General features: G+C 31.8%; 1 protein-coding gene across 1 annotated transcript in view; it reads right to left on the reverse strand.

Moving 5' to 3' along the window:
* Positions 1 to 22,991, reverse strand: part of LOC143071522 (uncharacterized) — a 42,688-nt gene extending 19,697 nt beyond the window's left edge. Inside the window, exons 1-11 of the mRNA XM_076245878.1 lie at positions 22,849 to 22,991; positions 12,353 to 12,628; positions 11,098 to 11,705; positions 8,682 to 8,698; positions 7,610 to 7,772; positions 6,478 to 6,699; positions 4,438 to 6,048; positions 3,727 to 3,863; positions 2,900 to 3,121; positions 1,888 to 2,091; positions 376 to 430 (exon numbers count right to left, since the gene is read on the reverse strand). Coding sequence (XP_076101993.1) covers positions 376 to 430; positions 1,888 to 2,091; positions 2,900 to 3,121; positions 3,727 to 3,863; positions 4,438 to 6,048; positions 6,478 to 6,699; positions 7,610 to 7,772; positions 8,682 to 8,698; positions 11,098 to 11,705; positions 12,353 to 12,627 — 3,514 coding nt within the window. The 5' untranslated portion in view covers position 12,628; positions 22,849 to 22,991. The remainder of the gene's footprint in view (positions 1 to 375; positions 431 to 1,887; positions 2,092 to 2,899; positions 3,122 to 3,726; positions 3,864 to 4,437; positions 6,049 to 6,477; positions 6,700 to 7,609; positions 7,773 to 8,681; positions 8,699 to 11,097; positions 11,706 to 12,352; positions 12,629 to 22,848) is intronic.
* Between the last annotated feature and the right edge of the window lie 410 nt (positions 22,992 to 23,401).

Below are 23,401 nucleotides of genomic sequence, written 5' to 3' on the forward strand. Positions count from 1 at the left end.
ACATGGTTTGTATCAATTAGTTTTAAGCAAAAAAAAAACATTACATTCTTGTTCTTTGTACTGGTGAATAGTTGTTTATTGGCAATGACTGTCTTATCTCATCTAAATATTTGTGTTTTAGAGAATTCAATGTTGTCGGCAAATCTGTTATTGTAAATATCTAATTTATTTTCAATTCATTTTAGATTTCTTTCAAAATCTGTTTTACAAGTGATATAACTTGCATATTAATCCAAGTAAATATGGATATTTCTATTTTATTAAAGCTTTCGTTTGGTTGCTGTAGGATTGTTGTTCTTCCAATATTTTCTTATATTGGTTTTGATAGATAAGTGCTAAATTCAGAATCGGTCTACAAAATAAACTAAATCATACCTGGAAAAGATTCATGATTAGGATTCAGGTGTAACATCTCTTCCCTTTCAAAGGCCTGCAAATAAAAACACAAAATTGTAGCTTTAATAAACACATTTTCAGCTTTAGAAGTCATTTCTGAATGCCGTTAGCAAAGAAAATTATATGTAGTATACTTTTACAAATGAAACTAGTATTTAATACTACAACAGCTTTATAACGACAGTAAATATAATTATACCAGATTGATCAATTGTCAAATACAATAACCATTCAGTCAGAAACTCAATTGTCCCAACATCATGACAATCGTTACTATTCTTCTATCAACAATAAATTTAAATACAAGATCTAGAGTAGTGCAATAGTAGTATGTATAGTATGTTGTACATTTTAAAAAACAATACGACTTTATTGCATCAAAAATATACTTGGAATTTATTTAGAGCAAACAAAAATGAAATCGATCTTTGCATATCGATGATGCACATCAAAGTTACTCTTGATTAAAATTCTAAATAAAATCAATGGAACTTTTTCGGAGCTAGATGCCCTCAGAAGTAGATAAATATGTTTTAGAATTAGGAACCGATTTTATTTTAGTACATCTAGTAATTGTAGGTCAAATATCAAAACAATTGATTAACTTATGGTGGTAAAAACAGAAAAAATATTTCTCAGGATTAAATGATCTGGTTTTCTATTTCCGTCTACTATTTTCCTTAATCACGAACAAAAAAGAAAAAAAAGCAAAAGTACCTGCAGTAATTTTAATTTATTCGAGGAAACTTTTTCATGAATTTTTTATTACGAGCGATTTAATTTTTTTAAATAAAGAACAACTATATTTTGTATGTAAACTAGAGGCTCTCAAGAGCCTGTATCGCAAAACTGATTCTACTTGGGGTTTTGAAATCATATATAAAATAAGATAAAATTTGGCTATAAAGTAACAACACTTGGCCAGCACCTCATTAATAAAGGAACATGTATGCTATGTTTGCTTTCATTCAATTCAGTGGTTATCTAAAAGAAGACATTTGTATGTTTCTCCCATAGGGTCATATGTTAAACCAAATCTCCTGCTGGAAGCCATCTTGGATGATGGATCGGATATAAAGTAACAACACTTGGTCAGTATCTCATAAGGAACATTCATGCCATGTTTGGTTTCATTCCACTCAGTGGTTCTCTTAAAGAAGTCATTTGTATGCATTTCCCGTAGGGTCCTTTGTTAAACTAGGTCCCCCGATGGGGACCATCTTGAATAATGGATCGGCTACAAAGTAACACTTGGTCAACACCTCATAAGGAACATTCATGCCATGTTTGAATTCATTCCATGCAGTGGTTCTCTAGAAGACGTTCAAAATGTAGAAAGTTAACGCCGACGACGGACGACGGACGACAGACGACATACGCCAAGTGATGAGAAAAGCTCACTTGGCCCTTCGAGTCAGGTGAGCTAAAACACGATATAGTTGTAATAATTAAATTTAGGCATGCAAATGTAGTATCAAAAGCATAAATTACCCTAATAGTATCGTTGTCATAACAGAGAAACCTGATATCTTTTAGAGACGTATTACTGAGATCAAACTGATGGACACAGTAGTACATTGTCTTTGCAACAACATCTCGAGGATAGTTGAAATTCCCTGTTCCTAACGCGGGAAATACAATAGACGTGTATGTCGATGCTCTTTGTAAACAACTGGTGACACATTTGGATAACATCTTTGATAAAAAGCAAAGAAAGTCGTCATTAGAAATCAAATCGTTGTGATCCTTTTTTGACAAGAAACAAAAACTCATCTGAAAACAACCTGTTTTTACACTAACACCGTATACAGTTTTTACCTTTTTTATTAATCAGTTTTTAATCCCTTATTAAAGACCAAAACAAATAAATACAGATATTTTAGTCGTTAACATCTAGATCCAACGAGACTTAAAGCATTACCAGAGTATTTTTTGTACATGTTTCGTAAAAATACAATTGATTTCACCCTTTTTAACTATAAACATTTTTTTTATTGTTTTTAAGATTTTGAATTAGTATATATTGTTATTTTTTCACTTTATTGTTTTTATCTTGCACAACAAATAGTTTCCATCTAACCATTTCTAAATTACTAGTAGTTGATATAAGTTATCATTCTATGACAGAGAATCAACAAAGATACAACCCACTGCATTTGTTTGCACCTGCCCTAAGTCAGGAATCTGATGTTCCCTAGTTTTCGCTTGTTGGTGTGGTTCAAAAGTGTTTCTAGTTCTCGTTTTTTTATATATAGATTATACCATTGGTTTTCCCGTTTAAATGGTTTTACACCTTTCATTTTTTGTGTCGTTATAGCTGGCTGATCGGTGCGAGTCAAGGTTCAGTGTTGAAGACCGTACCTTGACCGTTAACGGTTTACTTTTATAAATTGTGGCTTGGATAGAGAGTTGTCTCACTGGTAGTCGTACCACATCTTCGTATATATTATGCTTATCATTTGGTACACCAGATGTATAAACTACTTTGTTGTCATCCACTCACTTTCTCAAAACCAGGCCTCCAATTAAAAAGAGCAGCTAGATATAATTCTGTGCATTGCAGTTTGTATCCTTTAACGACAGCAATTTCACCATGTTGAATCCCACCTGTGTATTTCTTCTTTATTTCGGTTAAAAGTTCGTCTCCAGCAACTTTTATTATACTTTTACCTACTGGTCCTGATAAATCTAAATCTCCGTTTGACGAACAAATTATCACATCGGCCTACAATCAAAAACTTTGTGTCTTGTTATTTTAAAACTTTTACATGTTTCGTCCCCGATGGTATCACCAGCCCAGTAGTCAGCACTTCGGTGTTGACATGAATATCAATTATATGGTCATTTTTATAAATTTTCTGTTTACAAAAAACAAAAACTAAGGATTTTCTTACCCCAGCAGTAGATTACCTTAGCCGTATTTGGCACAAATTTTTGGAATTTTGGGTCCTCAATGCTCTTCAACTTTGTATTTATTTGGCTTTTTGAACTATTTTGATCTGAGCGTCACTGATGAGTCTTATGTAGACGAAACGCGCGTCTGCCGTATAAAATTATAATCCTGGTACTTTTGATAACTATTAAAGAATTGAACTAAAACGTTGCATAAACCATTAACACATTGATAGAATTTCATTTACTCTTGACTGCTTTAAAAAATGTGTTAATCTGTTTTTAATCTTTTTTTTTCAAATTTCCATTCAATATATGGAACGTTTTGATTAAATTTGATTTTCATACTGAAAAACATGTATTTATATTGACAAATTACTTTAAATATATGACATTAGAACAATTAAAGAGGAACTTAATTCAAGTTTTGTAACTAGCCTTTTGTTGTCCTAGATCTTCTCTCTTAATCAGATGAACTGTAGTTCCATTGCTGAATACAACTGGACCATTTTTTGACATGGGTTTTGCTATCGTTTTTTTCTCTTCCGTCTTTTTCTTTTCCGATCTTTTTCTGTCTTTAATTATATGAAAATATAAACAATGGAAATTCAATACTTCTTCTCTTTTTGAAAAAATGTGATCTCTTATGTTTAATTCTATATCAAAGATTGGTTTTCGTTTGGGTTCTTTTTTGCACATGTTTTTGATCAAATTGATTTACATAAAAATCGTATATATTTGAGGGCGATAAGCCGAGATTATCCCGATTTGGTGGTAAATCATACTAAAATTTTACGATTTAAGATTATGTGATGAAAATAGACGATTTGATATTCTCTTAATATCTATAAGCTTCATAAAAGAAAATTACTGGTATACTAATCTTAATTTATTTATAAAGAGAGGAGAAATATACCAAATGATTATTCAAAATGAAATCGATATAATGTGAAAACGCCATGGTACCGTTAAGTTGCTCATGTTAGTCCTCAATGTTCAACGTTATATGTTGCCTATAACAACGTGTACACTCATATTGAATTACACATGTTACTTTAAAACGTTTAATAGTTTTGTTTTAACGTTTTCACGATAAATAGATAAAACCAAGAAACCTCTCTTTTTCATCTGATAAAAAATATTTAATACCGTTTCGTTTTATGTCTTCGAATGCTTGGCGCATGGTGTATTCATCGTCTGTTTCTTTCAGCCTTGTGTTACTATTACGACTCTGTAAGCTATTTGCTGTATTGACTGCCACAACAGTTCTTGAGTCCGAATCTATTGGATCTAAAAAGGCAGCGACTGTGTCAGGTTCATTGAACAGTAAATGCAAACCTGGTTTCGATACGTTGTAATTTTCCTTTTGTATTTTACTGATTATGATGTCAATGTCTAATTTTGCGTTTTTTATTCCATCTTTAGTGCCTTGTACTTGAACTGAATGATCTTCGAATGTTATTTTTAGTCGATCATCACTGTACTTTACCTCTAATTCTTTAAGCCGGTCCTTGCAATGAAGTTTGAGAAATCTTAATTGGAATTCATCTGTTACATTTATATCTTCTTCATTGGTACTATGTTCTTTGATAAAGCTTTGAATCTCAGTAATGATATATTTGATTACATCATAAGTTGAAGTTACAATAATTTTAGTATCTTCAGAATCATCGATGATGCAAATATCTTTATATGAATCTTTCAAAGCTGTACATTTTGCTTCCCAATCACTAAGTTCGAGAACGTGTTTGTTGGAATCATCAAGTCCAATTGTACGTTCGACAACATATTTTCTTAAAATGTCTTCAATTACGCTTTTGTTTTCTTCTTCTGATGTACAAATTACTATCTCTTTATGTTTGACCTCAAATGTGGCAGACATATTACTTTCGAGTAACTTTTGGTCAGCTAAGTTTGCAACGACTGTATTTTGCAGCAATTCACAACAGTGGTATGCAACGTTTTTCATTGTCCAAATGTGGTAACTGTTTTTCTCTGTAAATATTATGTTTTTTGCCCTTTCAATGTCTTCTAATTGGCCCGTAAAAGAAATGCCCCCAATCACTTGGTCCAACTCATACTTGAAGTCAAATGCGATGTCATCGAGTTTTTCAAATTTGTTCTCTTTCAATAAGAGCTTTACTTCCGTCGGTTTCAGTTTTACAGAACCTGATGTGAGTTTATTTGCCCGGTTTATTGTTTCTTCTATATCCTGTAATCTATTATATGCTTGATTGTAAAAGCTTTCAACGATATCACATTTGCCTATGAATATAATAGTAATAGATTCAGACTCTTCAGGAATGATGATTTTCAAATCCTCTAGCTTGTGAGCTTCTTTTGATTCATTTAGATGCCTTAAACACAATTCTTTTGTGTCCTCAGGAATTTGAAGCTCCAGTTTTTTAACATTCTTGATAATACAGTCTTCCCAGACGTTCTGTATGTCTTCTGTCCACTGTTTGACTTTTTGTCGTATATCTTTCTCTTTAGGATTGAGGGTACATTCAATAATTATTTCGTCTTTGATTATCAAATGAGCATGATGCTTTTCTAATAGTTCATTGCATACCGATGTAATATCAATAACATATGATTTGATATATAGATCTTCGATACACGGTTTAAATGGCGCAGGAATAGAGACTCTATGTAGATTTTGATCCCAGAATATGCCATGGCTACAGTTGTATAAGATCGATGTTGTGATACAGTTTCCCTCTATCGTTATCTTTGGCACTTTTACAAATTCATCAAGATCTAAAATATATGTCATTTTAAATTTCAATTCATTCAGAGTTTGTAAATAAAAACATGTTTCTAACCTGATGATGTTTTTATCAATGATTCATTGAGAGATTCTTTTTGAGAGGCAACTTTAAACAAAAGTAAGCAAACTAAAGCGTACATCCGAGCAGTTTAAACTACATATTTTATCGATAACATGAAAGCATAATTAACGAGAAATGTATTAAAACATTTCTTGTATAGCTTGTGTACTCTTAAGATGCAAGCTTATGTATATATAAATCCTTGCATCAAAAATATCAACTAGTTGAATCAAATAGAAATTCAATGAGTAACGCGATAAACTTATATTCCTAATTAATAAAAATAGTCATAAATCATGTTATATTTTGATTTCCCCACCGAAAAATGCAATCCTTTATCTCAACAATTAAACACAACCTTGTTCTTTCTTAAACTTCACAGAATACAACCCATCCTCAGTCTTGCGCAGTCTTAAAATAACTAGATTCTTCGCTCGAAGGTAGGTTTTGAGAGACTTCTCTGACAAGGGTTCGTCATCAAAACTGATAATTGCACTCCTTGGGGGATCCAATTCCTCAAATACGAGTGAACATTCCTTTATTTTTCTTGATTCACAGGCTTTTGTTAGTGCATTTATGTCTGCAATAAGTAGTATAAAAAAAAATAATAAGGGCATAAAACAAACCTTTTTGTCAGTTATGGCTTATATCTTTAGATTGGGTTTCACACATTTCTTACATAATAGATTGTTATGATATTTAAGGGGAAACAGTTCATCAGGAATTATTAAAAAGACGAGTATCATTTACAATCATGAAAAAGTTGGAATTAACAAACCTTAACCAATATTGCAGCTGCATGGGAATTTGTTATTCTTGATGGAATGAGAGGCGGAAGGAGTTGAGACTCATACATTTTCTGATTTTTTAAAGACTTTTTTCTAAATTTTCATAAACTCTACAAGATTACTGCTAAAATCAACATACTCTTCGCTATTGCTATTTCGAATAACAGCACCGAATATTTTTAGGCCATGCAGAAAAAGAGTCTTAATTTTGTGAATTAATAAAATGTTATAGCGCCGCTGGAGACGAAAAGAAATCTTTTAAGTTGTTTTTAAAGTTTATCAGGAGATTTCAAGAGTTTTATGTTATTTTGTTAGTAATATTTTGAGATATTACAGATGAGTCTGTTATTCGTTTTGTATGGTACTTTTTTACTTGGTATTGTGTTAGCCAACAAGAGAATAGTAGAAAGCAATGGAACTTAACGACTGGTGATATGTAAGATATGAAAGTTGATATTACATATTTTGTTTTATTTTGAATATCAACAATAATAGAAAACCAAACTTTTTCAAAAATAAATCGGAAAAAACATCCGCGCTAGAATCAAAACATAAGAGTTTTCTTTGTAGTTCATTTTCAAACGGAGCTTAATTAGTTATCAAAGGTACCATCAAAGGATTATAATTTAGTACGCCAGACGCGCGTTTCGTCTACATAAGACTTGAGATTGTTATGCATATAATTTATATATTTAATATTACCAATTCTATGTTTGAATACAACAATGGCATGACCAAGATCATCCTCTGTCCTGACAAATTTCTCAGCAATTATGTCTGCTTTAGCACGTCCTTCTAGATACATCATCATCGTTTCGTTACTTTCATCGTGCGAAATACCAGTCACACACACATACATTTTCGTCTGTGGGTAAATATAATAGGTTAAATTCTCAGTTCTTACATGTAATTGTTTTCAAACTTAGTTCGTATCTTGGCTATCCTGTTTATGCCATCAATGTTTGTCGTACTTTAAAACGTTTACAGTAAATTTACTCTCCTTCATTTTTCTGGCGCAACTTTTTGTTATATTTACCTGAATCTTTTTTGCCACAAAAATGTTTATAGCACTTTATTAAGATATTGATAGCATAGCAAAATCATAATTGTATTGCATGAGACTATCCCACGTGGCGTAGAACATAATTTCCTATTCCCTTCATAGTATCATATTACCCTCTGAACGACGTAACCTTCTTGTGCAACTATACGCGCGGTTAATGTAAATAACGTTTCGAATGGGTTTTTTCTTTCTTTTAAAAAGCGATAGTTAGTCATTTTCGTGTTCATTATTCTGATTGAAATGTGTACATAACATTGACTCTTGATATCTATTTTCAAATAAGTTATAAAATTGCCATGTCCTGCCAACAAAGCCAAATATTAACATTGTTGACCACTATCAAGTTCAAATATACGGCTAATATCCGAAAAAATCCCCTAAAAGAGGGACAAAAAATACTAGATGGACATCCAAACTCATATGTCGAAATAAAGAGACAACGTCATGGCATAAAAAGAAAAAAGACCAATAGACAAATAGTAGTACATAACACACACCATAGAAAACTACAGATTGAGAACAACGAACGACAGTGATCTCAGGTCCTCCAGAAGACTAAGCAGATCCTGTCCAACAATTGCCACCCGTCGTGATGGTATAATCAAAAGAAAACAGCAAGTAAAAAATAGTCCTAATTTATTTGCATATGGTTGTAAAAAGGCATTAATTCATTGTTTTTTTTTTCTTACTATATTAAACTAAACAACTTACCTTTTCACAATTTCTTTCTGTAAGAGAATTAAAGAATTGATTAATAATAACCGATATATTGTCTTTACGATTGGCACTAGGGACTCTTGGCAAAAATAAATAGCACCCTGTGTATATAATTTTAATCTGCTACTTTCATAACCCGTTACTGGTTTGATAAACAGTACCTCGGTAGTCTCGTGGTAACGAGTTCGACTCGAGTGCGCAAGGTTATGGATTTGAACACAAGGTAGGTCAAAACAATAACTTTAAATGGGATTTGCTGCTTCTGCCCTCACACGAGCATAAAGACGTGAGAGCCAAAAAAAATATCGAATAAGAGACAGAACAATGTGTATGTGTAGGATGGGATGACATGTGTTCTTTTGACCTGTTACTTATGAATAGGAACGTTAAACAATCATCTTAGAATGTCGTCTAATACAAAGTAGAATACATTATTCATATCATGTTCTCGTTCTGAATATGCATTTAATATGTCGTTGGACGTTCAACAGCTATCCATCATCATCAGCAATACTGGTGGATTTTCCTTTTTTATGTTATTGTCAGCTTTCTTTGATAAGTTTTAGGGTAAACTAACTGTTTATCAAATGTTAAATTATTCGATGCACTAAGTTTTGACTACTTTACAGGAAAAATAACCAGAACCCGATCTCACAGTTATTATTTATCAAATATTGAACTTGGCGAATATATCTGTCCACACAATTGTCTTAATCAGACCCTGCACCAGGTCCAATGAGCCACCCCCCCCCACCCCATTTATTTTACAACGATTTACATTGATAAATACTTTATAAATTAATGTAAGGAAGTTGCAACTTATTTTGCTTGTATTTGATGCAGTTCTTTTGAACTCCAATTTATCAATTATCTGAAAATTATGGTAAATTATGTTCAGAATGAATATCAGAACTTTTGAAATAACGAAAAACAAAAATCTCAAAGTATGGTGCAATCAAAACTGAATGACAGGTGAATGAAAAGTACATAATTGTTACGTATAAATATTTATGCCATTTTAGAAATGTTCAAGTGAAATTTTAAAATTGTTTGTTTATACATTTAACGACAAATATATGTGACGTATAAAAAAATTCTGACGTCAGACACGCGAATCAATGAATGTGTTCGTAGATAGATGTGTTTGTGTTCTGTTAAATTGTTCCTTTATAAAATTGTTACACGATGATGACTGCTGAACCCATATTTTGACTATTTTATTTATTTTGTCTGTTTAGTTCACGCATCATTGTAAATACAACGGAATTCGATGAGACTGTCATCAAGTGAGAGGGTTAGCGCTTAAAATCCAGGTTTAATCCAACATTTTATAGATTCTGCGTACTGATGTAGTTTATCATCATTGTCTTTGTTCTATTATTAATATTACTTTTACTGTTGAATGGTTTTATGTGATATTCGTTTGACGTGGCTCAGTACTTATATATCTCGTCAATGTATTTGTACTGTCTTTCATTTTTTGGTGGTGTGTTTTGTATATGCGACTTTTTTGTATTTCTTTGGTTCTTTTTACGTGACTCTGTACTTTAAAAGATCCCGTCAGTATGATATTGTTCTATTTTATGTCATTATGATAAATTTCTATCATGAATTACAATATACGTTGAACCATAAACGTCAAAATCATTCAATCGCGTTGTCGAATTAACTATTTGTGGATTCTTATAAATTCTATATATAACTTTTGGACTAGTTTAAATCGAGGTCTATTTCTGAAATTTATTCTTACACACTTTTGATGTTTAACCCTGTATGCTAACATTGCCTAGGTAAATTTCAAAATTGATTGTATGCACATTGAACGACAAATCTATGTGACGTATAAAATTTTCAGACGTCAGACACACAAATCAATGAATGTGTTTGTAGATAGATGTTTTTGTGTTCTGTTAAATTGTTCCTTTTAAAATTGTTATACGATGATGACTGTGTACCCATATTCTGACTATTTTATTTATTGTGTCTGTTTAGTTAACGTATCAATGTAAATAGTACGGAAATTTATGAGACTGTCATCAAAGTGAGAGGGTTAGCGCTATAAAACCAGGTTTAATCCACCATTTTCTACATTTGAAAATGCCTGTACCAAGTCAGGAATATGACAGTTCTTGTCCATTCGTTTTTGATGCGTTTTGTTATTTGATTTTGCCATGTGATTATGGACTTTCCGAATTGATTTTCCTCTAAGTTCAGTATTTTTGTGATTTTACTTTTTCTACATTTGAAAATGCCTGTACCAAGTCAGGAATATGACAGTTCTTGTAAATTCGTTTTTGATGTGTTTTGTTATTTTATTTTGCCTTGTGATTATGGACTTTCCGATTAGATTTTCCTCTAAGTTCAGTATTTTTTTGATTTTACTTTTTTTCTTGAATCAAATAGTATTTACCTTCAATGTGTTTTGATTTCTTTTCTTCATTATCTTGTTTTGTAGCTTGTGATTGTGATACGCCAGTTTGTTTCTTTTTCTTGGAATGTCTGTCTTCTGCTCTTGGTGGCTTTGTCTTTTCTAGTGTTGTACTTGGCTTTGCATTTTTCCTTTGTTCTGACTGATCATTCTCTGTTTGCAAATTATGACTTCCTGGCAAGTTTTGTTCTCTGTTATCTTTTGACTGATAAGGCCTTTTGTTTGAACCAGCTTGTCCGAATTCATAACCAAACCTTTGTCTTTGTATATAATGACCAATCGGTTGTTGTGGACCACGATATGGAGGATAATACTCTGGGCCTACATTAATTCTTGGCGATGTAGGATAATATTGTGGATACGGACCTTGTTGATATTGCATGCGTTCTTGATACTGGGGATACTGCACATATGGTATTCTTGGACTGTAAGGATGACCAGGGTAATGTCCGGCGTACGCTCCTTGACCTCTTGGAGCATTATGTAGACTATCTGTATAACCACTGATTTGTTGGCGTGGTGTATTGTTGTCGTGAGGTGCATGCTGACCACCAGAAAACGGATAGGGATTGGCGTATGTCATGTCCCTGCTAAAAAATGTTTGAACACTTGTCAAATAACAAGACTAATGAAGAAATATTTCAACAAATGTTCTGTTACAATTGCATCATGTCTCTCATTTTCCTTTTTCCTGTATTTTTCTTGTTTTTTTCTTGTTTTAAGCTGGTTGATTGGCTTGTTTACTTTGGTAAAGTAAGCTTATCATAGATAAATACCAGAAAGCTTCTCTTAGTCATTTACTAGTATAAGTTTCACGATCACACCACGAATTAGTTGATTAATTAGATATGTCGGTGTCTCAATTACCTATTGATATTTTTGGGGTCTTAGATCTCGGCTATAAATCTAGGGATTATATCAGATACCCGATTATGACTTTCTCAGAACGACGTACCTGGTACCTTTATGACAATAAAGAGACGAGGATTTGTATAGTAAAAAGATAAAAATGTTTATATTGCAAAATACTATCTTGCAGCATTTGTTCATTTTTTTAATAAGGAAATTTAAATTAAACTACTATAATAGTGCCCTCTCAATAAAACAATTGGTCAGATCTGTATAAATCAATGCAATAATACAAAACGGTCTTATAATATTTTTTTTAATTTATCCCACAGCACTACAGCACTTCATGATCAGTTAGTTCAATGTATATTTAAAAGTCATATCTTACCATCCATAAGATGCACCTGGTTTTGGAAACTGAGTTGGTACATTATAATTTGTACCATAGGTCTGATGTGTTCCTGAGTCAAGTCCATGTTGGTCATGTTGTCTTTTGCTTTGTTCGTCCAAATCTAAGAGAGCAGCAGGTGTTTGAATTCTTATATTTGGAGCTGATTGTGGATTCCATTGACCAACAGACTCCGATTCCGAGATATTACCTTCGGGATCAACATTATCCTCGTGTAATTTGTTTAAGTTTTGGTTTTCAGAATCCCTATCCATTCTATCAAAAAAGAAACAAAACTCAAGTAACATACATATCTTTTCATATGGTTTTGTTCAGAATATTTTAAGAAAACAAGAACCCTTTTTCTAATGTAAAGACGTCTTCTTGTTTACCCTAAGACAATAGAGCTATTTCACGCAGTGCAAGATATTTGGAATTTAGTATGCAAATAGAGCTTTGTAGGGTCCCCATACGCCGTCGAGATTGTTACTACGTGGGTTTATTTTTCAAGCACTAGTTATACATATAAGTTTAGTTAATTTTTCCTATAACTTCTTGGAAATGTTAAGCAATATTTCCACTTTCTTCAAATAAATAAAAGCAAAACCACCAATTCCGACTACAAACCAAACTTGATATGGAAACAGAAATAAAAAAGGAACTGAACAGTACAAGTTTAAAACGGTTTGATATTGGACAGGTGTGTTTTTTTTTCATAACGACAAATTTCTTGAGGAAACTTTTTGTATATATGTTTTATTTTCTTTCTTATTATTCGTTATTTCATTATTTCATGAACGACTTTTAGAAAAAGCTTGCTGGATAGGCGGATGCACTTATTCACTTGAACAAAGACCAGAAAATAACTTTTTAAAATGATACATTTGAAGGGATATGCAATCATAAGCACAGAGAGGACCGAAAAGGCCTCCAAATTATTAAAAATAATGAAACAATCTAAAGAGTATCTGGTGTAAACATGATTTGAATTGAACACAAATAACAAAACATGTAGAACTGAACAAGAGACTACAAAAAGCTTTCTGACTATTAATATTTTTTGCTTCATTATTGTTCTTGAAACTGAAGTATTTGCTGGTTTGCCGAAGTTTATGCCAAGATAGCCTGTTCATGTCATGCTGTATGGTAGTAAACAGATGACTGTGATTTGTTTCTTCGGTTACACTACTCAATACATTTTCACTACGTTACATCTAATTTGATGTATTCACCCATATTATTATGTATCTTGCTGACTATTGATAAATCTGAATTTTAGTATTGCTGACTTTTTATAATGCCGACACATAATATTGTCGATTTTACTATTGTTATTGTTTATTTATCTCTATTGATGTATTAACTGCAAAAGGGGGGCATGTAAGTGGCACAAAGTCTACAATACAAAACACAAATACCACAGTTGTTCATATCAGTTGAAAACAAGAATGTGTCCAAAGTACACGGATGCCCCACTCGCACTATCCTTTTCCATGTTCCATGGACCGTGAAATTGGGTAATTATCTAATTTGGCATTAAAATTAGAAAGAATATACTATAGGGACCATATTGTACTAAGTTTCAAGTTGATTGGGCTTCAATTTCATCAAAAACTACCTTGACCAAAAACTTTAACCTGAAACTCCTACTTTCATTTTCTATGTTTATTGGACCGTGAAATTGGGATCAAAAGTCTAATTTGGCTTTAAAATTTGAAAGATCATATCATAAGCAACAAGTGTCCTAAGTTTCAAGTTGATTGGACTTCAGCTTCATCAAAAACTACCTTGACCAAAAACTTTAACCTGAACGGATGCACAGACGAACGGACGGACGGACGGACGAACGAACGGAGGCACAGACCAGAAAACATAATGCCCCTCTACTATCGCAAGTGGGGCATTAAAAGAGAGGCGAAGGATATACATAAGGAACATTCAAAATCATAATTAGAAAAAAAAACCAACTCCATGGCTAAAAAAAGAAAAAAACAAACATACAACGGCACAAAACAAAACATTAAAAAAACAAATCTATAAGGATCATAATAAATATGATATGAAGAATAATTCTTCGACTTTAGAATAAATGGTTAATAATGTTAAATAAGTACTGTGAGGGGGGAGTACTTATATGCATTGTATGACTAGGTATGAGTATGTAAGACAAATTTTAAAACCCCATTTCTTTATTGTCAAGGATTTATCGTAAACTAAGTTCAACCTTGATGCATCATGTTTAATTTTCTCTTTATCAAAATATTTCTTGGTAGATTAAATTTTGAAGTATATCAAGTTTGTTTATAATCTTTTACAGGGGGGTTACGAAAATTAACAGTCGAAAAAAATAATGCATATTTCCTGAGCAACATGTAAAGACTAAAATGTTTGGCAAAAGTTTCTTTATTATTTATTTTTTTATATCTCGCATTAACATAAAAAGGTAATTTACAGAAATGGATACAGGCATTTAATTATACTATTCTGTCGCTGTTTAAGCTATTTAATAAAACTTAAATATAAAAAAGCGTCTCCGTGAACGATATAAAAAATAGACCTTTTTGAAAATACCATAGCAAAGGGATTAGCACGCAATGAGGAAGATAAATTCATTTGAATACAGATTTAAAAAAATATATATATATATACTAACCATCAACCAATCAAATATCATATTATCATAAAAAGGGTTATACTGGTAAACCAATAAATACTACAGCCTTAACAATAAAAAAATGAAAATAAAATATTTAGTTGGCAGTTATCTTTTGTTGTTCCAATCAAGTGTCAGAGATCACCAAAAACCTAGCTCACATACACATAATGGTGTTTGAATAAAAATATGCAAAAAATAAGATTTGATAGTAAAATAACCAATATTCAGAACTCCAATGAAAATTCAAATAGTAAAGTTCTTTATCCAATTGCAAAATCAAAAACATCTAACGAATGGAAAACAAATGTTATATTCCTGACTTCGTGCATGCATTACTTGATGTAGAACATATTGGATTTAACCTGGTGTTATCACTAGCTAAGCCTCTCACTTTTATGACAGTCGCATACATTTTTTATTATATTAACAAACAGACATGACATGGATAAAAATTTCAAAATTGGGACACAGTAGTCAACATTGTGATAATCTTTATCACCATAAAACAAACGAATATGTCAGCAAAGAAAAACAAAATGCCAAAAAGATAATACACATAAGCAAAAATGAAAAACAAAGGCACCAGGCTTATCATTTTTAACACCAGACGTGCGTTCAGTCTACACAAGACTCATCAGTGATGCTCAAATAAACAAAAGTTAGAAAGCCAAACAAGTATAAAGTTGAAAGGCATTGAAGACCCGAAATAATGTGCCAAATACGAATATGGTAAATTGTTATCAAAAGTAACAGGATTATAATTCTACACGCCAGACGATCGTTTCATCTACACAAGACTCATCAGTGACACTCATATCAAAAAAGTTATAAAACTCAGCAAGTACAAAGTTGAAGAGCATTGACTGAGATAAGAAAATCTATAGTATTTCGAATAATTTACACTTTTGCAAACAGTAATTTTATAAAAATGACCAGGCTGGTGATACCCTCGGGGACGAAACAAAAAAATACCATATCACAATAACACAATGGCCGAACCATACCGACCCATACCAAAATGATATTACCAAAATTGGAATAAACTATAAATGTTAATAATTTACAAAGACAAATAAAAAGTTTAATAACAAAAATAACGAACTCTGACGAAAATTCTAACCCAAAAGTATCTGAGCAAATGACACAATCAGTAGCTCATACACATCAAACTAATGGTTAATAACTGTCATATTCCTGACTTGTTACAGGCATTTCTTAACCGAAAGACAAAATTAATTAACCATAGACTAAAAACACAATGACGGGAGGTACCGATATTGCCAGAGGGGCGAAAGATACCAGAGGGACAGTCAACCTCATAGATCGAACACAAACTGACAACGCCATGACATACACACAAATTATAGTACATAAGGCATAACAGAAAACTAAGGACCCACCAAAATCCGGGGGTGATCTCTGGTGCTTCGAAAGGTTAAGCAGATCCTGCTCTACTTATAAAAAAAGTAATAATTTACAAAGACAAATAAAGGATGCAATAACACGTTATTTTGAAGTTACAACGTCATTACCTAACATCCATGCTTCAAGACTATCATAAAAGAACACTATAACAAGAAATTAAGTCGAAAAACAACATCAGTACATATAATCTAAGATACTTCAAGACCATCATGTATCATTTTTTTAGCTATGGAGTTGTAATTTAATTTTTGACATATGAGTTCAAACGTCCTTTTTGTATATATTGCCTCTATCTTAAAAGATCAGTCGGCGAAAATACAACATCTCAATCCTGGTATCTATGATGAGTTTATTGATAAAGACTAGAGTTTGATCTTGACATAGTATATGGACTTCCTCGTTATGAACTTACATTTTTAATGAGAACATATAAGATAATAATAGGAATTCTAAATATACCCATTTCTGTAACGTCTGTCTATTGTTCTAAATGCAGATTATCATTTTCAAAAATCAAATGTCAAATAAAGTTCACATAGAATCTAACTATTTAGTTTACATACACTCGACCACACAACATTCTTTTTTGAGTGTTGAAAAATTTGTAAACTAAAGGACAAATTAGTTGGATTCGTGATACCACTCGATACCACTCGGCCAGAAATGCTGATATAAAACTAATGATAATTTACATTTTCGTCCTTACATGTACACATATGGTGTTACTGTATTTGTTCCTAAACTACGGTGCCTTTAAAAAAATGTTTAAGTTATATCCAATATGAATTAGGATTGGTTCTTTAAAATCCTATTTTTCATTTTTGTGCTATTGCTTAAATGGAGATATATTTGTAAATCTTTAAAATTCAAAGTTTGAAATTTCCTAATAGAAAACAGGAATAATATTCTATTTCAACTATTTATATATAAAGATCAAACAGTATATTCATACAGGATTACAAAAAAAAATCACAACAAAATTGCATAAAGAGAAGACTTATGAATCATTAATTTTGAGAAAAGATAAAAATCTGTACTCCGGATGTCAGTTTGAACATTGTTTGATTTTCTGTGTGGTATGTTGAACTGTAACACTGACGCGGTTTTCGCCTACATTAGACTGACCGTTGGCGCTTTATCCATTATTTAAATTCCGTCTAGCATATCATACAAGATGTTGAAAATTATTGTCAAGTGCCACTGAGGTGTCTTGTAAAGAAAAATGCGCGTCGACGTACCAAGAACTATAAGTAATATATATTTACGTTTTTCACCACAGTTATAAAAAATAAAAAATAATAGTAAATCGATATTCGTACACGACAATTGTCACATTCAAGGACTTTCGATTTTTTGCGGTTGAACCACATGTTTCCTTACACTACTAGTTTAGAAATCAATGTTTTCAAACAGTCTTGCTTTAATTAATTGCAAGTGGTTTAAGTGAACCTCACGTCAATATCAACTACAATAACAACTACTGAAGACCGAATGTGTTGAAACGTTTCAGCAGAATTCACTTAAGTGATCATAATAAAACAATTTAAAAGAGAATAAAAACAAAAGACACAAGGCATAATTTAAAAGATGAATTATTAAAAACAAGTAATGAATATAAAAACTTTGCTTTATGTTTAATCAATAACTGTTTCTAAATACTAAATCTTAACTTACGTAAAATCTATTTACATTAAATTCGACATTTATCCTTTAACGGACTGACATATCAGACAACTAACCTCTACACTAAGTAGGACACAAGATAAACTGTGATTGAAAAGATTATTGACGATACAAACAATAAATAATGAAAATAGTATGTTATCAATTTTCGCAGAAAAATGATAGGTTTAATTCACTTTATTCGATGTTTCCCAACCCACCCGGAAGTTTTTTTTCTATAAATTTATATACATGTATAAATGATATGATAACATGTAGTCATTACTTAGGTTTCAACGGTGCATGAATATCTCTTTACGCAAAGCCACTTTGAACGTGTCCGAGTATTCAAACGATCAAGCGTGCATCATTCCGTCAATTTCTCAGCACTTACCAGAGCCATTAATTGTCGCAATGCGCCTCTGATGACTTATGCACTCTGACTAATTATCACTCAAGTAGTTTTTCTACATTAGTGTCAATCTATATAGCAATTCTCAACCTGCAATTCTCTTGCAAAAAAAGCTATCCTGCAATTCGTCATTCTGCAAAACCTAGTGGCATTTTCTTCAGAATCATGGTTTTTTGACTTTTTTGTCTTAAAAAAATAAATAAATATAAAGATATATTGATATTCCGTTCCAAATTTTTAACTTTGGTTTACAGGTTTCCTACTCATATTTACGGTATAGAATTGAAATTGGTATCGGTTATTTTTTAAGGTAGAATTGTCTATTGTGTTTCATCTTTTAGCTATCAATGGAGTGTATAATACACTTATTTACTGGATTGGTCGGTTTGGTTCGCTTTATTTCAACCTTTTATATACCCTTTTCTTTGGAAAGGGGGGGGGGGGAGTAATCCCAAAATAAATTCACATCTCTTTCAAAATAAATGAAAGAGTTCTATCAATAATCGGTAGTTAGAGGTCATCACCATGTTTATCTTCATAAGTCAGTTTACTCATTCATCTTCTCAACACGTACTGTATTCCTCTAAGTTCAGTATTTTTGTGATTTTACTTTTTGTATATGAGAGGGGAAGAACCAAGTAATTCATTTTACACCCCAGTTCTATTGTTATACTTCACAGTTTCTATTTCTGAAACAAGTGTAAATCGAATAGATCTATTGTTACGAATAACAATGGTTTTTGGCCACAGGGTTTGATTATCGGGGTTTCTGGAAACCCCTGCTAATACGTCACGAAAAGACAGTGCATTGTTATTTATAACTATAGAAATTGTTGTTTTTTTTTTATCGCATGAACATAAGAAATTACTAATAGTGTTCACCGCATGTTGTTTCAAGAAAAGATATTTCAGGAAATTCAAATGGTGAATTTTTTTTTTATCAAACATCTGTTTCGAAAAAATATCATTAAAAAACTCATTCACTTGAAGCTAAATATTTTGATACCATATGACAATGTCAAACTTTACATTGAATTATATATTAAAACATTTAGACTAAGTTTTCTTCATTTGGACTACTAGAGTGACTGGTGAAAAATAATGTTTATCCAATTCTTGAACCAATGCATATATATTTCATCAACTAAGTATTCTATGTACGATTTAATCATTTTTTACGCCAATATATCTTATAATCATTAATTTGTTTTCTCTCTGTCTGTTATTTTTTTAACACATATGGCAGCTCATTAAATGCCGTTTTGACTCCGAGGTTTACCGATAGTCATCTTAAAGTAAATAATCAACGAAAAAACGTGGATTCTATATCATGTTTAACATGTACAATCAGATAATAGTTTATTTTAGTGACAGATCCATGCGTATTGCGATCAACGGATTTTTACGAGAAGGTTCACACTAAGGTCACTATGCATACGGAAAATAATGTCGGCGAATTGCTTCCTGGAAGCAAGGAATTAAAAAAAAGTAAACTTCTTCTAAATGTTCAGAAAAAAGTTTTTTTACACAAGTTTGAAAATGAAAACTATCCATTTTGTTATAAAAAACACAACATTAAAATGTAACACACACAGAAACGGACCAAGCATCAGACAAAATCCCACGAGAATAACAAATATAACATCAAAACCAAATACATAAATTTGGGATAGACAAGTACCGTGACACGTCTTATCGCAATGTGAAACACTCAAGCATTGATCTTAAAAAAAAGCAGGATTCCGTCTCGAGGACAACCCCTCCTCTTGATGTCCCCTTGGGGTTTCTAATCCAGACGCACATATACCTCAGTATGTCCTCAGTATATGCATGTCTGTTTAATGCTATTAAAAGGGGGATTATTTTTTTTTTATAATACTGTAAAAACTGCCAAATCAAACGCCTGATTCCAGATGTCTTCTATCTTATATCCGTCCACACTGACAGCTGAATACAAGGAGCATGATGTATTTTTGCAATAAGGATGCACTATACGGCCAACCTTGACCTGCTGATCAATATTATCACATGGACTTAACAGGAATAAGCAAAACGGCAATTTTGACATTTGTAAAATCTACTCACTTGTCAAAGTATGAACGGAGATAGTTAAAGAAGGGTTACTAATGGGGTTTCATCTGTTTGTTTTCGTATTATTCATGGTTTGATATTGTCAAATAAAATGGTATACGTTCTTTTTCATTTCATATTCAACGTTAACAAATATAGGCCTTACATTTGGGTGTAAAAACTCGTGATAAATTTTGGTTCGCTTAATTTATTTTGACATTTATACAAACATGTATCCTTTACATGATTGCGATATCAGATGACTTACCTACCAGTACAAACTGTGTACAACAAAAAGATAAACTGTGAATTTAGTTGTAATAAAAGATTGTTGAAGATACTCACATTTCTCGTTATAAATTTATAAATAAATGTCATCAGTTTTCACAGAAAAAAATGTAAAACCAAATCCGGAAGTTTCTTTAATCCTATAAATGCGGATTTTGATAGAACCAATAACTCAAAGTTAACATATGGACGCATTGTTTCGTGCAATTCAGTACTTCATCTATGTGTTGTTTTCTTCATGCAAAGAATTTCAAATACATGATTGTTAGACATAAAAAAAAAAAGTTCAACTGGGCCACCAATATGTTTTTTTAATATCCTATTATTGTAGTTGTTAACAATAATTAATTTCTATGTACGCGTTTGTTTTTGTTGCACTTCAGTGTTTTTTAAAGGATTTGTTTTCCTCTTACAATTGGTGCCGTATATGTGTTCTCCTTATCGATTTATGACTTTTGAACAGTGGTATACTACTGTTGCCTTTCTTTGTTGTATAATATATGGACTAAAATGAGAAAAAAAAGTTACACAAATTATACAAATGTGACAACTATGACGTTGAAACATCTGTATAACGGCTGTAAAAGCACATGTTTTATTTTTATTAAAAATATTGAATAATATTTCCCTTTTACAATTCTTTCATTGTAAATTTAAGGGGAAAAAATGAAAACAACACGTTATAAATTTCTTGTGTCGGAAACGTTTTCTGGATGTACCTTCAAAGCCGAATATTTGAAAGCCAAGGATGTATAAGTACCTAAACAGGTGAAGAGCTATATAACCAAAATGGATCTAAAAAAGCCAAATCCTTCTAAGGTCAACTTTGTCTGAACCTTTGTTTCTGATAATTTCAAAATTTATTTACGGATAATTTTATCAGTTTGTTTTAAATCATGTCAGTATAGAAGAATAGTGTTCACCACATGTTGTTTCAAGACAAGATATTTCAGGAAATTCAAATGGTGAAATTTTTTTTATCAAACATCTGTTTCGAAAAAATATCATTAAAAAACTCATTTACTTGAAGCTAAATGTTTTGATACCATATGACAATGTCAAACATTACATTGAATTATATATTAAATCATTTAGACTATGTTTTCTTCATTTGGACTACTAGTAAGTCTTAAAGTCATACGAAACGAGTGACTGGTGAAAAATAATGTTTATCCAATTCTTGAACCAATGCATATATATATATATATCATAAACTAAGTATTCTATGCACGATTTAATCATTTTTTACGCCAATATATCTTATAATCATCAATTTGTTTTCTCTCTGTCTGTTATTTTTTTTAACACATATGGCAGCTCATTAAATGCCGTGTTTTGACTCCGAGGTTTACCGATTGTCACCTTAAAGTAAATAATCAACGAAAAAACGTGGATATTGAGCACGACGTGTTTAACATGTACAATCAGATAATAGTTTATTTCAGTGACAGATCCATGCGTATTGCGATCAACGGATTTTTACGAGAAGGTTCACACTAAGGTCACTATGCATACGGAAAATAATGTCAGCGAATTGCTTCCTGGAAGCAAGGAATTAAAAAAAAGTAAACTTCTTCTAAATGTTCAGAAAAAAGTATTTTTACACAAGTTTGAAAATGAAAACTATCCATTTTGTTATAAAAAACACAACACTAAAATGTAACACACACAGAAACGGACCAAGCCTCAGACAAAATCCCACGAGAATAACAAATATAACATCAAAACCAAATACATGAATTTGGGATAGACAAGTACCGTGACACGTCTTATCGCAATGTGAAACACTCAAGCATTGATCGTAAAAAAAAGCAGGATTCCGTCTCGAGGACAACCCCTCCTCTTGATGCCCCCTTGGGGTTTCTAATCCAGACGCACATATACCTCAGTATGTCCTCAGTATATGCATGTCTGTTTAATGCTATTAAAAGGGGGATTGTTTTTTTTATAAAACTGTAAAATATAAAATACATTTATGATTACCTTCAATAAACTGATACATGTAAGTATATCCAGTCTTTTCTGCCAAATCAAACGCCTGATTCCAGATGTCTTCTATCTTATATCCGTCCATACTGACAGCTGAATACAAGGAGCATGATGTATTTTTGCAATAAGGATGCACTATACGGCCAACCTTGACCTGCTGATCAATATTATCACATGGACTTAACAAGAATAAGCAAAACGGCAATTTTGACATTTGTAAAATCTACTCACTTGTCAAAGTATGAACGGAGATAGTTAAAGAAGGGTTACTTATGGGGTTTCATCTGTTTGCTTTCTTATTATTCATGGTTTGATATTGTCAAATAAAATGGTATACGTTCTTTTTCATTTCATATTCAACGTTAACAAATATAGGCATTACATTTGGGTGTAAAAACTCGTGATACATTTTGGTTCGCTTAATTTATTTTTACATTCATACAAACATGTATCCTTTACATGATTGCGATATCAGATGACTTACCTACCAGTACAAACTATGTACAACAAAAAAGATAAACTGTGAATTTAGTTGTAATAAAAGATT

Source organism: Mytilus galloprovincialis, chromosome 4 (genome assembly GCF_965363235.1).
Source record: "Mytilus galloprovincialis chromosome 4, xbMytGall1.hap1.1, whole genome shotgun sequence".
Lineage (NCBI taxonomy): Eukaryota > Metazoa > Mollusca > Bivalvia > Mytilida > Mytilidae > Mytilus > Mytilus galloprovincialis.